A 17,166-nucleotide genomic window follows, 5' to 3' on the forward strand; every position below is an offset into this window, starting at 1 on the left:
TTTCCAAAATTTTGAATTTAAATACCCCAGGGTCATGGGTTCTAGTGCTAGGGCGGGGCCATATAGATTATTAATATAGTGAAATTGCAAAAATTCTTTGATATTCTTCTTTTCTGTTTGCGGGCATTAAATAAACTAATCAAGTGCATAGTTATGTTGAGTAAGGCTGCCTCTTCTAAAATTGTGAATCTAATGGCCCCAGGGTCAGGGGTTCTAGTGGCAGGGCGGGGCTATATAGATTATATAGTGAAAATGCATTATTTCTTTGATATTCTTCTTTTCTGCTCCTGGGCACTAAATAAACTAACCAAGTGCATAGTTATGGTGAATAAGGCTGCTTCTTCTTAAATTATGAAGTTTATGGCCCCAGGGTCAGGGGTTCCAGTGTTAGGGCGGGGTTCTATTGATTATATAGTGAAAATACATTATTTATTTGAAAATCTTGTTCTCTGCTCCTGGGTATAAAATAAACTAACTAAGTACATAGTTATGATGAGTAAGAGTGACTCTTCCACAATTGTGAATTTTATGGCCCCAGGGTCAGGGGTTCTGGTGTTAGGGCAGGGCTCTATTGTTTATATAGTGAAAATGCATAAACTCTTTAAAAATCTTCTTTTCTGCACCTGGGTATTAAACCAATGAACTATGTACATAGTTATGAGGAGGAAGGATGCCTCTTTGAGATTTGTGAATTTCAGGGCCCCTGGGGGTCAGGGCTTCTTGTGTTAGGGCAGGGCTCTAATGTTTATATAGTGAAAATGCATAAATTCTTTGAAAATCTTTTCCTTTGATCCTATGTATTATGGCAATGATCTTATATATATTTATGATGAAGAACGCTGCTTCTTCCAAAAATGCTTAATTTCCTGGCCCCTGGGACAGAGGTACTTGGGTGGGGGAGGGGGTCTGAAAATTATTTAATGCTTTGAAATCTGCACTTTGGTATTAATCAACAACATGGTGAAATAAAATTTATAAAATTTCCAAAATTTTGAAGATGTGGCCCCAGGGTCAGTGTTTCCTGTGGGATGGGGTGCACAACTGATAATGATAAAGTGGAAATGCATTTTCTCTTTGTTACTGTGATCTACATGTACCTCTGGGTATTAATAACCAAAGTAAGTATGCTGAGTGCATAATTATGATAAGCAATGGTGCCTCTTTCAAAATTGTGAATTTCATGGCTTCTAGATTAAAACATGAATCAAAATTCAATTGATGGAAAGTTGTTGCATGATACTCAGGTGACCTATAAGGCCCATGGGCCTCTTGTTTAAATGAAGGGCCACACCCTCTTCCAAGGGGAGAAAATTATGAATTAGCAAAAAATTAATGGCATCTTTTAAAAATCTTCTTTGAAGAACCACTGGGCCAGGAAAGATAAAACTCATGTGGAAGCATCCTCAGGTAGTGCAGAAACAAGTTTGTCCAATTGCAAATCATGACCCCCAGGGGTAGGGCAGGGCAGCAATGGCTGCATGAACAAAGTTTTACATAGTAATATATGGAAAATCTTTAAAAATCTTCTTCTCAAGAACAGCAAAGCCATGATTGGTGATATTTATATGGAAGCATCTGCAGGTGGTGTAGATTCAAGTTTGTACAAATCATGACTCCCAGGGATAGGGTGGGGCCATAATGACTGATCAAAGTTTTACATAGGATAGGGTATAAAATCTTTAAAAATCTTCTTCTCAAGAACAGCAAAGCCATGATTGGTGATACATGTATTTAAATTTGGAGCATCTTGCAGGTGGTGTAGATTCAAATTTGTACACATCATGACCCCCGGGGGATAGGGTGAGGTCGCATTATGGCTGATCAAAGTTTTACATAGGAATGTATAGGAAAAGTCTCAAAAACATCAAAGCCATGGTTAGTCATATTTATATTGAAATATCCTCAGGTGGTGTAGATTCAAGTTTGTTCAAATTATGACTCCCGTAGGTAGGGTGGAGCCACAATTGATGATGAAAATTTAGCATGGGAGTAGGAACAATCCTAAAAAATCTTCTTCTCAAGAACAACAGAACTATGATTGTTCATATTTATGTGAAAGCATCCACAGGTAGTGTAGATTCAAATTTGTTCAAATCATGACCCCCTGGGTAGGGCGTATATCACAATGGACGATCAAAGTTTAATATTGGAGTATACAATTTTCTTCTCAAGAACAGCAAAGTCATGGTTTGTCATATATATTTGGAAGCATCCTCACCTGCCTTTTAGGGGTGGCTTGGGACCACTCATGCATTTAAGCTTTTTAATACTAAACTGATTTTTTGCTTTTTTCCTAACCACAGTACTCATGTGAGCAATGTGACCCCTGGGCCTCTAGTCATTGTGTAAATCATCTGTTCACATTTTCTATTTTAAAAACTTTTCTGAAACCATTGAACCATTAACCAATTTTGGCTTATAGCATCTATAATGGTGAATGGGGAGTAAAAATTCTGTAATTGGTTGCCCCCCCCCCCCCCCCCCTTAGCTTGGGCCTATAATCTTCTTTACTATTGCATGAACATCAAACACTAAAACTGTCAATATGATCAATCTTCTTTACTATTTCATGGACATCAAACAGCAAAACTGTCAATATGATTGTAATCTTCCTAAATTGTAAAATTCATGGCCCCAAGGTCAGACTAGGTTCCAGTGCTAGGGCACCTGGGTATTAAGCAAACAAGCTAAATTCAATGGCCCCTGGGTCAGGGGCTAATTTTTGATGGAAGGACGGGGCCTTATAGATTATATATAGTGAAAATGCATTAATTCTTTGAAAATCTTCTCCTCTGCTCCTTGGGATTAAATGGATGAACTATATATGTACATAACTATGATGAGGATGGATGCCTCTTCCAAAATCATGAGTTTCATAGCCCTTGGTATTAGAGTGGGTCTAAATGATTATATAGTGAAAATTTGTTATTTCCTTGAAAATCTCCTCCTCTGCTCCTGGTTTGATAATTAAACAAATAAACGTGTATTTACTTAGTTATGATGAGAAAGAGTGCCTTTTCCAAAATAGTAAATTTCATGGCCTCTTGGTCAGGCATTTTGGTGTTAGGATTGGGACTCTGTTAATAATATACACAACGTAGAGAAAATGCTTCAATTTTTTGAAAATCTTTCATCTGCTCCTTGGCAATGATCTTAGATAATAATTTTGATGAACAAGGTTATAATTGCTTTTTGTAGAATTGTGAATTTCAGACCCCTAAGAGGTCAGGGATACTTTGGGTGTGAATTGCAATTGAATTACCAGTAATGTTTGAAATCTCTGGGTCTCTTTGGTATTAATCAAACATTTATTATCAGCAAGTGTGCTTTTTGTGATTGTGTGGCTCCAGGGTCAGGGGGTTCCTGCGGGGCAGGGACACTAGTACAAATGTATACTGATTATGTAGTGAAAGTGCATCAGTTACCATGACATATTAATTATTTATCCCTACATGTAAGAGATTTTTAGTTTTTTGCATTAAAGTTTAATTTTTCAGCTTAATTAAATTTCTGTCTTAGATAATTTAAATTTATTATGCCTCCCTTGGACGAAATGGAGGGCATATTGCTTTGCTGCTGTCTGTCAGTCGGTCCACTTAGTTTCCGTTCATTTTCTTCACAACCGTTGCAAATGAAATGAAATTTGGTATGCAGATATATCGGATGAATATCTAGGTCAAGATCTGTTTTTGGGTACGAATTTACACACCATTTTCGACAGAGTTATCCCCCTTGGACTTACAAAAATTCCAGTTATTTGCAGTTTCCGTTCATTTTCTTCGCAGAAGTTGCACATACTAAAATGAAATTTAGTATATAGATTTATCAGATGAATATCTAGGTGAAGGTCTGTTCTGGGTATGATCGCACCATTTTTGACAGAGTTATGCCCTAATCTGGACTTTGAAATATTTCAATTTGGGGGAGGGGGGCATAAGTGTTATACAAACATCTCTTGTTATCTTTTGAAATGACAAATGAAAACCGTAATGTTTTAAAGGGTATGAAAAATAAGAAACATATACATATGTTTATAGCAAAACAGAATTCTTAAATCATCATGCATATTATTGTTTATGAAGGCTATGATAATGATTGAGCAGCATTTATTTTTTAGTGATTGAGCCGACCAGTGTGAGCGCTATTGAGCAGCCGTCAACATCAGCATTACGCAGCACAGGAGGAAGTTTCGAAAATCAGGCCAAACTATACGTACCCCATCACTATGGCAACCAGACTGGACACAAAGGTTAACTGTGATGTCATGATCAGTTACCAAAAGAATGACTTGGATTTTACTCGTAAATTAGCAGGTAGGCAGATCCTCACTTAACTTTAATTAAAGAAAGTTCATATATGAAAAAATAAGCATTAATCTAAAGGCCAAATTTTATCAATATTGCATTAAACATAAACTACATTACTTTTGCAACCAACATCTGTTGTTCTGTTAGCTTAATAAGTATAGAGTTAAAGAAATGGATTGCAATGTATAAAGGTCACTGGAAGGTCACATATAATCTGTTAACATTATTTTTTTTATTTCAATTTTTATCTGTTTTAAAGCTCATCATTTTGTTGCAGAAAACAGAGCACAAACTCTACTTTAACATATATATTACCTGCTCAACATGTAGTATCAGCTACACTTTTAACTTAGAAATGTAGTCCTTATGGACTTCTAGGCCAAAATTCATGCAAAAACTGGTGGACAAAACTTGGACAAGATGCTGTTGGTCAGCTTTGAGGGTTTTTTTCCTTTTCAATGTCTAAGCTTGCATGTATTTAATATATAGAAATAAAAAATCTAAACTTGTATTTATATATGAATATGGCCTAAACCTGTACATAAAGTTGGGTATTTTTCTTCATTTTTATTACTGTTGTGTGAATATCTTGGTACAATTAGTTTTATGGACTTAACAGTATTAATTTATTAATATTTCAATTAGCATGGTAAGTTACTAAGTGCAAAGTCTTATTTTTCCAGAAAGAAAGCAATTTTAATTATATCAATTTTTATAGATACAGAAAGCACTCTATTGGTCAGAGAGAATCAGACCAAATGTGTTTATTACTGTGAACAGCTACGTATAGGTTACATCATAGAAGCCGAGTAGTATTGATTATATCATTTCCACGCCCCATGAAAAAGATATAACCAATAGTACAAGGCATATATGATGTAAGCAACTTGTCGCATGTCTGATGATATAAAGAACAAGGTATGGTTTCAATAATAATAATAATAATGCTTTATTTAAAGAAGGTAACCCGATTAGTACAAAGTACTATTCTTCCCCGGGGCCTTCTACAATTCAAACAATATACATAAAATGGTACAATCAAACATATATACACAGTACATGAACAATGATAAGCTCATTTTATATCTTCATAATCGGATGTATATATAATGTACAAATTAAACTAATGGAAATATAGGACAATAAATAAGTCAATATACAGAATTTAAAAGAAGTAGTAATAACAATAACAAGGACATCTATAATAATGAAAATTACAGACGTTGGCTGATTATAACTTTTTCCAAATTCTTTCTAAAAACAGGCAAAGATGGTGATAATTTAACATGTAATGGTAGATTATTCCATAAATGTACACCTGAATATTGTAAAGAGTTTGTAAATAAGATTGTTCGATGCTTTGGTAATCGAAGATTATAATTCAATTCTGAACGCAATGAGTAGGAATCGGAACTGTGAAAAATAAAAAGATCTTGGATATATTCTGGGCTCATACCACAAAAAGTTTTATATAATAAAATACATTTATAAAACTTAACTAACTCAAAAACATTTAACCATCCTAGTTTTTCAAACAAAGGCTTAGATGAATGGTCAGGTGCTGCATCAAGAATAATTCTAGCAGCACGTTTTTGAAGTTTATGAATTCTCTCGATGTTAGATTTGGACGTATTACCCCAGACTGTAAGACAATAGTTTATTGAAGGCAAAATGTATGCATTATAGAAGAGTTTTCTTGTACTTAATGGAAGAAATTTCTTAATTTTACGGAGCGTAAATAACTTGTATCTTAATGATTTACAAACTGTATCAACATGACAATTATACTGAAGAGATTGATCTATCTGAATACCTAGGAGTTTTTCAACTTCAACGTTTTCCAAGTTTTTGCCAGAAATTTTTGCATCAAGTACTGGGTTATTTAATCTTGATCTCTTTTGTTGGGTACACATAAGCATACATTTTGATTTGTCTGTGTTCAGTATCATCTGATTCTGTAAACACCAGTTTTCAATTTCACATAAATCAGAATTTAAATGTGTTTCAATAGTATGTACATTGCTGTTAGGTAAATGCAGAGTTGCATCGTCTGCAAACATATCAATATTAGAGTAATTTACACATAAAGGAAGATCATTTATATACAATAAAAATAGGAGTGGACCTAAAATGGATCCCTGTGGTACCCCTGCTGTGATAGGTAAGATATCGGAAGAACATGCGCCAATTTTAACACTTTGGGTCCTTTCGTTTAAATAGGACTGAAACCACTTAATTGCAAGTGAATCAAAATTATAATGGCGTAATTTCTCTATTAAGATATCATGACTGACTAAATCAAACGCCTTACTAAAATCTAGATAAGCTATGCCAATTAAATTCCCTCGATCCATTGCATGCAACCAGTTATCGGTAAGTTTGGTTAGTGCTGTTTGGCAAGAGTGGAATTCCCTAAAACCAGACTGTGAGCTCATAATGAGGTCAAAGGCTCTTGTAAATTCACGTACTTGATTTGCAATATGCTTTTCAAAAATTTTTGACAAAGTTGGTAAAATAGATATTGGGCGGTAGTTACTGGGATCACTGTTATCGCCCTTCTTATATATGGGGGTGACTTTAGCATGTTTCAGCTGGGAAGGAAAGATGCCATTAGTAATGCTAGTATTAATGAGATGGGTTAAGGGTTTAAAAATTACATTTGCAGAAAGTTTTAAGAGACGAGGACCAATGAAATCTACACCTGCTGATTTATTAATATCAAGTGAACGTAGCATAGTTAAGACATCGTCCTGACTTATAGGAAGTAGGCTAAACACATTTTCATCATTGAGTTTGGACTTCGTGAATTCTTTTAACTTTTGAGAATTAAAGCTATGGTTTTGTTTTTTAGGAAAAAAATTGCCAGAAATTCTTGTGAAGTGCTCATTAAAAACATTTACGATTCGTTGTAAATCATCAATTTCTGATCCATTCTCTTTAATAAGAGTGGGAGAAATATTTTTTGACTTAGAAGCTAAATGATTGAGATAGCTCCACATTTCTCTAGGATTAGAGCTCTCCTCAATTGCTGATTTGTAATAAGTACATTTTGCATTATTAATCAAAAGTGTAACTTTATTTCTCCAATGTCGAAAATTATCAAAGTCTTTTTGTTGATGATAGTAATCTCGTAACTGTCTAGCATCATTAATTTCTTGCGTTAACCATTTAGGGCGAGACTCGGTTTTTACACGTTTAGTTTTTACCTTAGCATGCTTATTGAGAATGGTATTAAACATGCTGTAGAAGTTTTCCAATATATCATTAGGATTTTGCAAATTTGTAAGAACATTAAAATTGGCACTTTGTAAATCGGAGAGAAAGTCTTCTTCATTAAAATTCTTAAAAAATACAAGCTTTGCCCTGTGATTTTCTTAAAAATGAAACTGAAGTAAAAGATGAAAACTTATGCTTTCTAAATCATTGAAATTCCGTGGAGAAATATCATACAAATAATTTTTCTCACATGTATTTATAAATGCTAATTGTGACGTCATAAACATGTGCATTTTCTCGCATTTTCTTAAAAAGTAGCAGAAGACAACAATTTTCAATGGAATTTTCTTTCAGATGATATTGTCCACAGGCATCGCCCACAAAGATTTCAAGATATGTGATTTTTTTATTGAATTTTGCACAACATATCCAAAATTGAAAGTGGGCGACGGCTGTGGACACTATTTTGTGAAGGAAAATTACCCTTGAAATGGATCATTTTGAGGCTTTTTCTGGGTAAAATAGAGAAATGCTTCAAATGAATGACGTCATATTTCCAGAATGGTACTCTTTTATGTCATATTCTTTTCTGGTCTATCATAGGCATTAACTCGATTACAGGTAATATTTAAGCAGTTTGAAAACTTTTAATTTTTAGGGCACGATAAAGCTAAAACCATACCTTCTTCTTTCATTGAGAGTGTCAAAATTCAATAAAAAAAATATATTCAGCGTGTCATGAACTTAAGATTCACTTCAAGATAGCTCTCCAACATGTCGGACGTTCTTAGTGAATTTGACTTTGAATGTTTAACTGAGTTTGAAGATTTTGACGATGTATCTTTGAGCCAGGTACTCGACAAATATGAAATCACAGAAACAAATATCAAGAAGTTTAATGATATAAAGTTTGGAGATTTTAACGTAACTTTCAAAATGGATTAATCTTTTGAATGACTGGGAATTTTCAACTGAGTTGTATTTTAATTTAGTAAAAGGCTAATTTAAGTAATAGCTAAATATGTTCATTTTTCTGTAGGAATATTTCTGTGAAATAAAATCAGTTTTTTTCTCATGACCTGATTTCTGCCTCCTGCATTGATATATGAAGGGGTGTGGAAAGTATTATTGCATATGTGATATGGGACATATCACCACAGAAAGATCAAAGAAAATCACCGCAGATATGTGACAAAAAATAATTATTTCCTTTTTAAAAATGTCTGGCACTTAAAGAGAAACTGGACTCCTGTGTTTGGTGTCTTAGTGGATGGGATGCCATTATTTGTGGCATTTTGAGTCAAATATGAACACCCTATCATATGTCATCAAAGTTAATTTTTCATAAAAATTAGGTCAAACATGAAGGTCAAGGGGTCATAAACCACAGCATGCTCAGAAACATCTTGTCACAAGTAATGCACAATTTTCAAATGTGAAAGCCCTATATCTTCTCAATCTAAAGTTATAAGGAAAAAAATAACAATTTTGAAAAGTAGGCCAAACTTCATGGTCTTCATGTATGATATGGAAACCCTATCTGTTCTCTTTGAAAAGTTATGACCAATTTAAAATGATATATGTGGATATGGTAAAATATTTGAATAGTTTGTCAAACTTCAAGTACAGGGTCACAGGGTCAAAAATCATAGCATAATGTATTTGGGAAATGTCTTGTCACAGGTAATATGCAATGTACATCTGAAATATGAAATCCCTATCTCTCTCAATCAAAAGCAATGACCAATGCAATGTTAAGGTTTTTTGTGACAAACATACAGATGATGAGATTTAATAAACCATCACTTTTGCAAAATCAGGGGACAATCAATTAAATTACAATATGTGTAGAAGTACTAAGTAGAAAACCCTAATTAAAAAGAATGTACTCCCTAACGGGATATAAAGAGCAATTTTGTCTTAGAGTTACATGTTAAATTTAGGTAGGTACCCTGTAACATTATTAGATATTTATTATACATACTCTTTATGCATTTGAGACCTTAAAGACAAATCCCCCCCCCTCCAAAAAAAAAAAAGAAGATAAAATTACTTGTTATTATTATTGTACACAAATTAATTTTTAGCAATTTTAAAGCTGTTTTATGTTCAAATGGAAAACTATGAACTAACTTTTGTACACCATAAGGGCTAAATCTGAAAACATTTTTGTATACGCTTGATAAAGTAATCATAGTAAAGCCCTCTTAAATTAGCAGAGGATTATCTCCCCTTTGTACTTTGTAGAAAAGTTTGAAGAGCAGGGATGGAAGGTTTGGTTTGCAGACCCTGATATGGAGCACCGTATGATGGTCAATCAAAAAGGAGAAGCCATCCTCTCATGCAAGGTATGAACGGAGTATATGATCACTATACCTACATGTATAATACGTCTTATGTTCACCATTATCGCATGGAATACTAGTACCAAAGGAAGGTTTCACAAAAAAAAAAATTACTTGACAAACTCCAATTTGTGGGTGTCTATAGGGTCTTAAAAAATATCATACACATTTATTAAGTTTGTCTTTATGTATGGATAATGCACTGTATCTCCAGAAAGGCTGGTGTCCTCTTTAAACACTTCAAAGTATACAACTTGAACAGGTCGAGACCACTAGATTTTCTGACGTCAGCATAAATTTGCATGTAAATTAGCTATCTGTTTACTTTACACACTGATGAATGAGTTACAATGCATTGTGGGCTACTACAAGTACTCATTTGTGTTGAGAATAAAGGGCAACTTGAATTGTCCCTTGGAAACTTATTTCCAACTTATAATTCTTTTTGGAGATTCATGAAAGAAATATTTAAAATGATGTAAATCTTTCATTTCTATGCTCACATTTACAAAATTTGCTTTATGAAGCAATATATCAACTTATAGTTAATTCATAAACCATTGTTCAAAGAAATGTACTTGTATAGGAGCTATTGTGTCATTAAAGAATTTAATTTTTTTCACGTGATTTACATGTACATAGTTTTAGACAGCAATACAAGGTGCGCAGTTATATTTAACCCCTCAATATTATCAAAATGTTTTCTAATTGTACATGCAAACGTCAAAGTATTTGCATGGTATACGACTGTTTGAAGCAATTACCAGGTATTAATAATCTAAATCAACTCCAATATAAAATGTGAGCATGGAGCAATGTCTTAGAATGTAATCTTTCAATTTTGGTCTTATAAAGTGATAAAGAAGCTCTACAGTTTTCCCGGTGATGAAGTAAATATTATGCTGTAAACCAACGAAAACCACGTGTTGCTATTGAATTGTAAACACGTAGTAGACAGTCATGCTTTGGGAATCATTCACTTGATTGGAGAATGGCTGTGACGAAGACATCGTCACATGTTAAAAATTGTCTTCCATATAAGGTAGTGGTCTCAACCTGTTGAAGGAGGGATTTCACTTAACAGCATACACAACTTTCCAGGAAATGTTTCAACTAAGATGATTTGTTTAATTTACCTTACTGGACGTGTCAGCAGGGGACACTTATTTTTTTGATTAGTTTATAACTTTATAGGCAGGTGTAAGTGTGGAAAGCTGATGGCCTTTGTATTGAGATAATTAATACTGTATGATGATATAGTATGAACTTGAAAAAAAAAAAAACTGTGAGAAACCGCACCTCTGATTAAAAGAGAAAACCCTTTCTGGGGTAAAGGACTATTATTTCTTTACTACATCAAAATAAAATGTCACAAGGTGTGCTTAAAGTACATGCAATTTAAGATTTCTTACAGAAAAATATTTTCATTTAAGCAAATGTTTATATGAATCAATAGAGGGATGATGAACTTTTTAAAAGTTAAATTTCTTATCTAAAATGAATTATTACTTTGTCTATCAAGTTAATGATCTCCTGGGATGTAGGTGTACATTATATATAGTCTTTGAGTTGGTAATTTTGTCTTTATATTAATTGTTTGTATGTAGGTGTTTGTCACTGTGATCACAGACACCTCGGCCAAAGATACCCAGTGTCAAGATGAGCTAGCGCTGGCCTATATTTCCAACTCCTCTGTATTCCCAGTCAGTCTCAAGAAATACAGAGAAATCGGCCCAATGCTTGATGGAGGAATGTAGGTAACATTCATAGAAACAACAAAAAAAGATTTTAAGCCTTAACCTAGCTGCATTGGAATTTACTCAGTTTCCCTCCATAGTTATTACAATTTAAGATGTTATAATTTGAAGTAACTTTTAAACCAAATAGTGCAAGCACTTGATGAATATATTGTACCAGTAATTCAATAGGTTTTTAAAATATGTGGTCATTTATTTGTCATATTTGTTACTGCTTTTCTTTAAAGAATCTTCTACTGGTTGGAAACCAGGAACATATTTAACTAATTCAACAGTTTTTCCAAGACAACAATTTTAATTGTTCCTCACATTTTGCATACCTATTTTTGTAGATAAAAAATTCTCTCTAAAACAAACTCTGTATCATAAGGGTAGAGGGCCCTGAATAGTCATTAATTTATAATAGGTTCCTTACTTGCTTTTGCAAGAAGCAGGCCCAGGATTAGTGATACATTTGTATTTCAAAGTATGCAAACATCTTAAAGCAGAGCAGATTAGAATTCAAATACAGTAATGGTACATAATTACGGGTTATACACATAATGGTACATAGACGTGGGGTTATTATGAAGGATAAAATTTCTATGAGGGAATATACATGTATTGGAAAATTGAAAGGGGGCACAACAAAACAGAAAACCATAAGCTAGTGATATTATTTTTGACAGGACACAACTGTACTTTAGCTTTGATTTCTATTGTATAAATGTTGTAACACGAATATATTTTGGCAAAATTAAAATTTTTTATTTGGCCCTTATTAGTAAAGCAGAAACATAATTACCTAGTGGAAGACCACTTAATATTTCAAAATAAGCAGTATTGTTAAGAATAGGAACCTTGTCCCATTGAGAAATACATGTCAGTGAGAATCTGCTAAATGCATACTTTTTCTGTAACAGGAAGTTAATGTTAGCAAAGATCAACTGGACCTTCTTTTTCAAAGAAGAATTATTTGTGCAGAATATGCCAGCTTTGTTGAGTTCCATAGGGAAGGTTATTGAAGAAAAGACAGAAGAAATCACAGCACCCGAGTCGTTTGATGATGGTAATGTAAAGGTTAAGATTAGTAACAATATTATAAAAGATACTATTTGGGTTTAATTTGCTATCAAATATTAGAGCCCTGAAATTGATAGTTTAATTTATATTATAAACATGTGAAAATCTGCACTACAAATAATTACAAATACGAAACATATAAAGTTCTCTGATAATGATCATATCATTTATATCTCTTCAGCATTATGATACACTCCACTCTAACAAGAGGGCAATAACTCTTCTTACATGTACATCTGAAAAAAAAATTATGGAGATAGAAATACACAGAATTAAAGAAAAATGGATTTTTGTTATTTAGCTTGAAAAATATATTGTGAAGTATACTTTATAACATATGACATTGCTTATTTAACAATTTAAAGTTTTAGAAATTTCTGCAATATGTTTCACATTTTCTTATCAAAGACAATTTGTCTGGAAGCTTTTGATTCCTTTCATACAGTACACATTAAAATTAATATTTAAATATTCAAAGGAAACCCTGGGTCTTTATTAACAAAACATCATAATAACAGCCCCATTTGCTGAACACTCATTTACACTGAGTTCTTAAAATTTGAAACCAATAAAACTTTCACTTTGGAAAAACTGATTGACTTGATTCAAATGTTTAGCTCTACAGGATAAACTGAATACAGTATGAAAGGAAATTAATTAGCTGCTAAACTTCGTAAAAAATCCACTAACCTGCTGCTGAGATCAAAGACTAGGTTGTTTGTGAAAATCTTGAACTGCATGAAACAAAACTACCCAGTTGACAGTTGTAGACAACAGAATTAACTCGTGCTTAATAATAAGTTTAATTTATCTCCCGTAAGGGAGCTGCTGTGATTCTTAAAAGATCAGATAGATTGGTACTGTATGATGATGAGCTAAAACTGTTGCAGCATTTCTTGAAATGAAATTTCATTTATATTAAGTTACCAAGGAAAAGGCAGCCTTGTATGATATTTCATCATTAATAATGCCAAACAAACTCAAATTTCATTCTTTTTAAAAAAATTAGACTTGGTCTGTTGAAAAACTTGCGGCAATGAAGAACAGTTTTTGCACATTTAATTGTTTTTCAAATTTGTTAATGAATTGGAAAACGAGACAGAAAAAAATTAATTTTATTAATTTCAGGTACAATCCAGTTCCATGGTATGAATATAAATGTCCATGACAAATTAAATGATGATTCAGAGGGAGAGGAGGATGAAGATGAAGGGGAGTCGTCAGCCAATAAATCGGAGCAAATCCAGACGTCAGACACTAGCATGCTGAGCTATGACTTCTGGGATAGATCCTTCGGGGAGAAGACTGAGGTAACCTGGGTGGAGTTTAAGAAGAAGTTTGAGGTTGAGTACAGGGAAAAGATTGTAAAGACATACACAGAGGAAGAGTGTAAGCTGTTTGTGAACTTGATCTACAAAGATATTTTTATGCTGAACAAAACCATGAAGAAGGCAACCTATGATCAGTTCTGTGAGGGAAACCCCTCTGCTGATCCCCACCGGTTTTACCATCGACTGGCTCAGTATGCCAAGGGATACCACGCCATGAGGGAAGTCTTCAATATGGATAGTACACTTAGACTCATCACCATACAGAAGCTAGGTATTGCATGCAATTTGTTTCTTTTGCTATTAAAGCTGAAAGAATAACAAAATAAATTATCATAAGATTAAGCTTTGACATACATTTATGTTACTGTGGTTTCAATAATATTAGTGGGCATCAATTTTCGTGGATTTAGTCAAATTCACAGTTTCAAGGATACATAAATTCATGGATAATGGTCCTAACAGAAAAAAATTGTCTATTACCTTTTCATATTTTCTTTCATCGTATGCTTTAGCGGGAATATCGTGCCATTAACAATGTTATGGGTACGTAGATATTTTTAAGAAAATTAGTAACAGGAGAAAACACTTTATTTTATTAAAAAACTTACCCTTGTTTATAGATCTTGGAACAAATACATTTACACTCGCTGGGTATGACTTATGTAAAATGAACAACAAATAATGGAGCTGTGAATGACAGAAGAACTTTCGCAGCATGCATACCCATTATTTCATGTTTAACAAAAGATATTTTTAGAAGCAAACTGATAAAATTCAAAAAAGCATGAAATTGTGTTGATAATTTGTGTGAAATTAGCCTGTTTTGAAAGAGAGTGATTAATTATTTTTATTGGGATTTTTATTTACAGTGTAATGATAATTTGTTGTTTTCACTGTACAGGTGATAATTGGGGTTGGACACTAAATTGTTTGATAAAAGAAAACAAATTTGACACATTTACGCATAATTATCATCCTTCAAGGGTAAACCGTTGATTGGTATATGCGCACATTGACAGATCTATGTTTTATTTGTTTATCTTTGTGCAAAATGTTAAAATTTTTTACTCAAAAAGTCCCTGATTCTGCAAATCATCAAACCTTGGTCCACGTGAAAGCGACTTTATTTAGGGAAATACGGCAAAGTCATGTTAATAAATTCATTTTTACATCACTGCAATCTCGGAATATGGTCTTCCTTCAACCATGTCATCCAGTAAACTGTTCCTTCTATATTTTATATCCACTTAAATACAAAAGAACGGTTTCCTTTACTTCCTTTATATTTTACCGACTGTTTACAGCCTTTATGGGGTCTCTGTTGGTGTATTTCCGATGTCGACACAGAATTTTATCACTGCTCTCTGCTCTACCTTTTCCAAAATTTCCCTTTTTCGAACAATGCCGATCCTGTCTCAGTAGATTCTAACCTCAATTTCTCAGCCATTTCTAATCTCTGAACATTCAAATTTTGCAGGTTTGACGTTAATACTTTTCTCAAAGTCATAAAGTAAAAGCAATTCAAATTTCTGTGGAGTTTTACAAAATGCAAATGAAATTTATAAAGTATGTGATAAATAACTTTTTAATTAAAACTTTGTCGTTATCCCAAGTCAAATAATAAAGGCATGATTGTAATTATATATTTGAAATTGAATGTAATTTTAAATTTTGTTATTCACATTTAGTAAAGGATTATAAATATGCTAAACATAAATATCAATGACATGATTTTTTTTTTAAATTTTAGCTTGTCCTCGAATTTTACGGATAACCCTTATATGTCTTTAATGTCCATCTGTTGAGAAAGAGGGGGTATTTAATATATTTTAACGAAAGTCAGAATGGGCTTTTTAGCTCACCTGAGCCAAGGGCTCAAGTGAGCTTTTCTGATCAAAATTTGTCCGTTGTCTGTCGTCGTCGTTGTCGTTGTCGTAAACTTTTCACATTTTCATCTTCTCAAGAACCACTGGGCCAATTTCAACCAAACTTGCTACAAAGTATCCTTGGGTAAAGGGAATTCAAGTTTGTTCAAATGAAGGGCAACGCCCTTTTCCAAGGGGAGATAACTATGAATTGGAGAAAAATTAATGGCATTTTTAAAAAATCTTCTTCTCAAGAACCACTGGGCCAGGAAAGATGAAACTCATGTGGAATCATCCTCAGGTAGTGTAGATTCAAATTTGTTCAAATCATGACCCTCGGGGCTAGGGTGGGGCCAAAATGGCCGACCAAAGTTTTACATAGGAGTATATAGGAAAAATCTCTAAACATCTTCTTCTCAAGAACCACTGGACCAGGAAAGATGAAACTAATTTGGAATCATTCTCAGGTAGTGTAGATTAAAGTTTGTTCAAATCATGACCCCGGGGCTAGGGTGGGGCCAAAATGGCCGACCAAAGTTTTACATAGGAGTATATAGGAAAAAATCTCTAAACATCTTCTTCTCAAGAACCACTGGACCAGGAAAGATGAAACTCATTTGGAATCATTCTCAGGTAGTGTAGATTAAAGTTTGTTCAAATCATGACCCCCGGGGCTAGGGTGGGGCCAAAATGGCCGACCAAATTTTTACGTAGAAGTATATAGGAAAAATCTTTAAACATCTTCTTCTCAAGAAGAACTGGACCAGGAAAGATGAAACTCATGTGGAATCATCCTCAGGTAGTGTAGATTCAAGTTTGTTCAAATCATGACCCCGGGGCTAGGGTGGGGCCGGAATGGCCAATCAAATTTTCATATAGGAAAAATCTTTAAAAATCTTCTTCTCAAGAACCACTGGACCAGGAAAGATGAAACTCATGTAGAATCATCCTCAGGTAGTTTAGATTCAAGTTTGTTCAAATCATGACCCCCGGGGCTAGGGTGGGGCCAAAATGGCCGACCAAATTTTTACGTAGAAGTATATAGGAAAAATCTTTAAACATCTTCTTCTCAAGAAGAACTGGACCAGGAAAGATGAAACTCATGTGGAATCATCCTCAGGTAGTGTAGATTCAAGTTTGTTCAAATCATGACCCCCGGGGCTAGGGTGGGGCCAAAATGGCCGACAAATGTTTTACAAATAAAAATATAGGAAAAAATCTTTAAAAATATTCTTATCAAGAACCATTGAGACAGGAAAGATGAAACTCATGTGAAATAATCT

The 17,166-nt window shown here is 33.6% G+C and overlaps 1 protein-coding gene across 1 annotated transcript; it reads left to right on the forward strand.

The window, feature by feature from the left end:
- Positions 1-4,121: 4,121 nt before the first annotated feature.
- On the forward strand, positions 4,122-14,367 carry LOC134263049 (uncharacterized). Its single transcript, XM_062745350.1, has 5 exons — positions 4,122-4,313; positions 9,771-9,871; positions 11,476-11,621; positions 12,528-12,673; positions 13,816-14,367. Exons 1-5 carry the CDS (start codon positions 4,226-4,228, stop codon positions 14,334-14,336), a joined length of 1,002 nt encoding a protein of 333 aa, XP_062601334.1. The 5' UTR covers positions 4,122-4,225; the 3' UTR covers positions 14,337-14,367.
- Positions 14,368-17,166: the final 2,799 nt, after the last annotated feature.

The sequence above is a fragment of the Saccostrea cucullata genome, unplaced genomic scaffold (assembly GCF_032062105.1).
Source record: "Saccostrea cucullata isolate Sc308-1 unplaced genomic scaffold, CSIRO_AGI_Scuc_v1 ctg23013, whole genome shotgun sequence".
In the NCBI taxonomy this organism is placed as follows: Eukaryota; Metazoa; Mollusca; class Bivalvia; order Ostreida; family Ostreidae; genus Saccostrea; species Saccostrea cuccullata.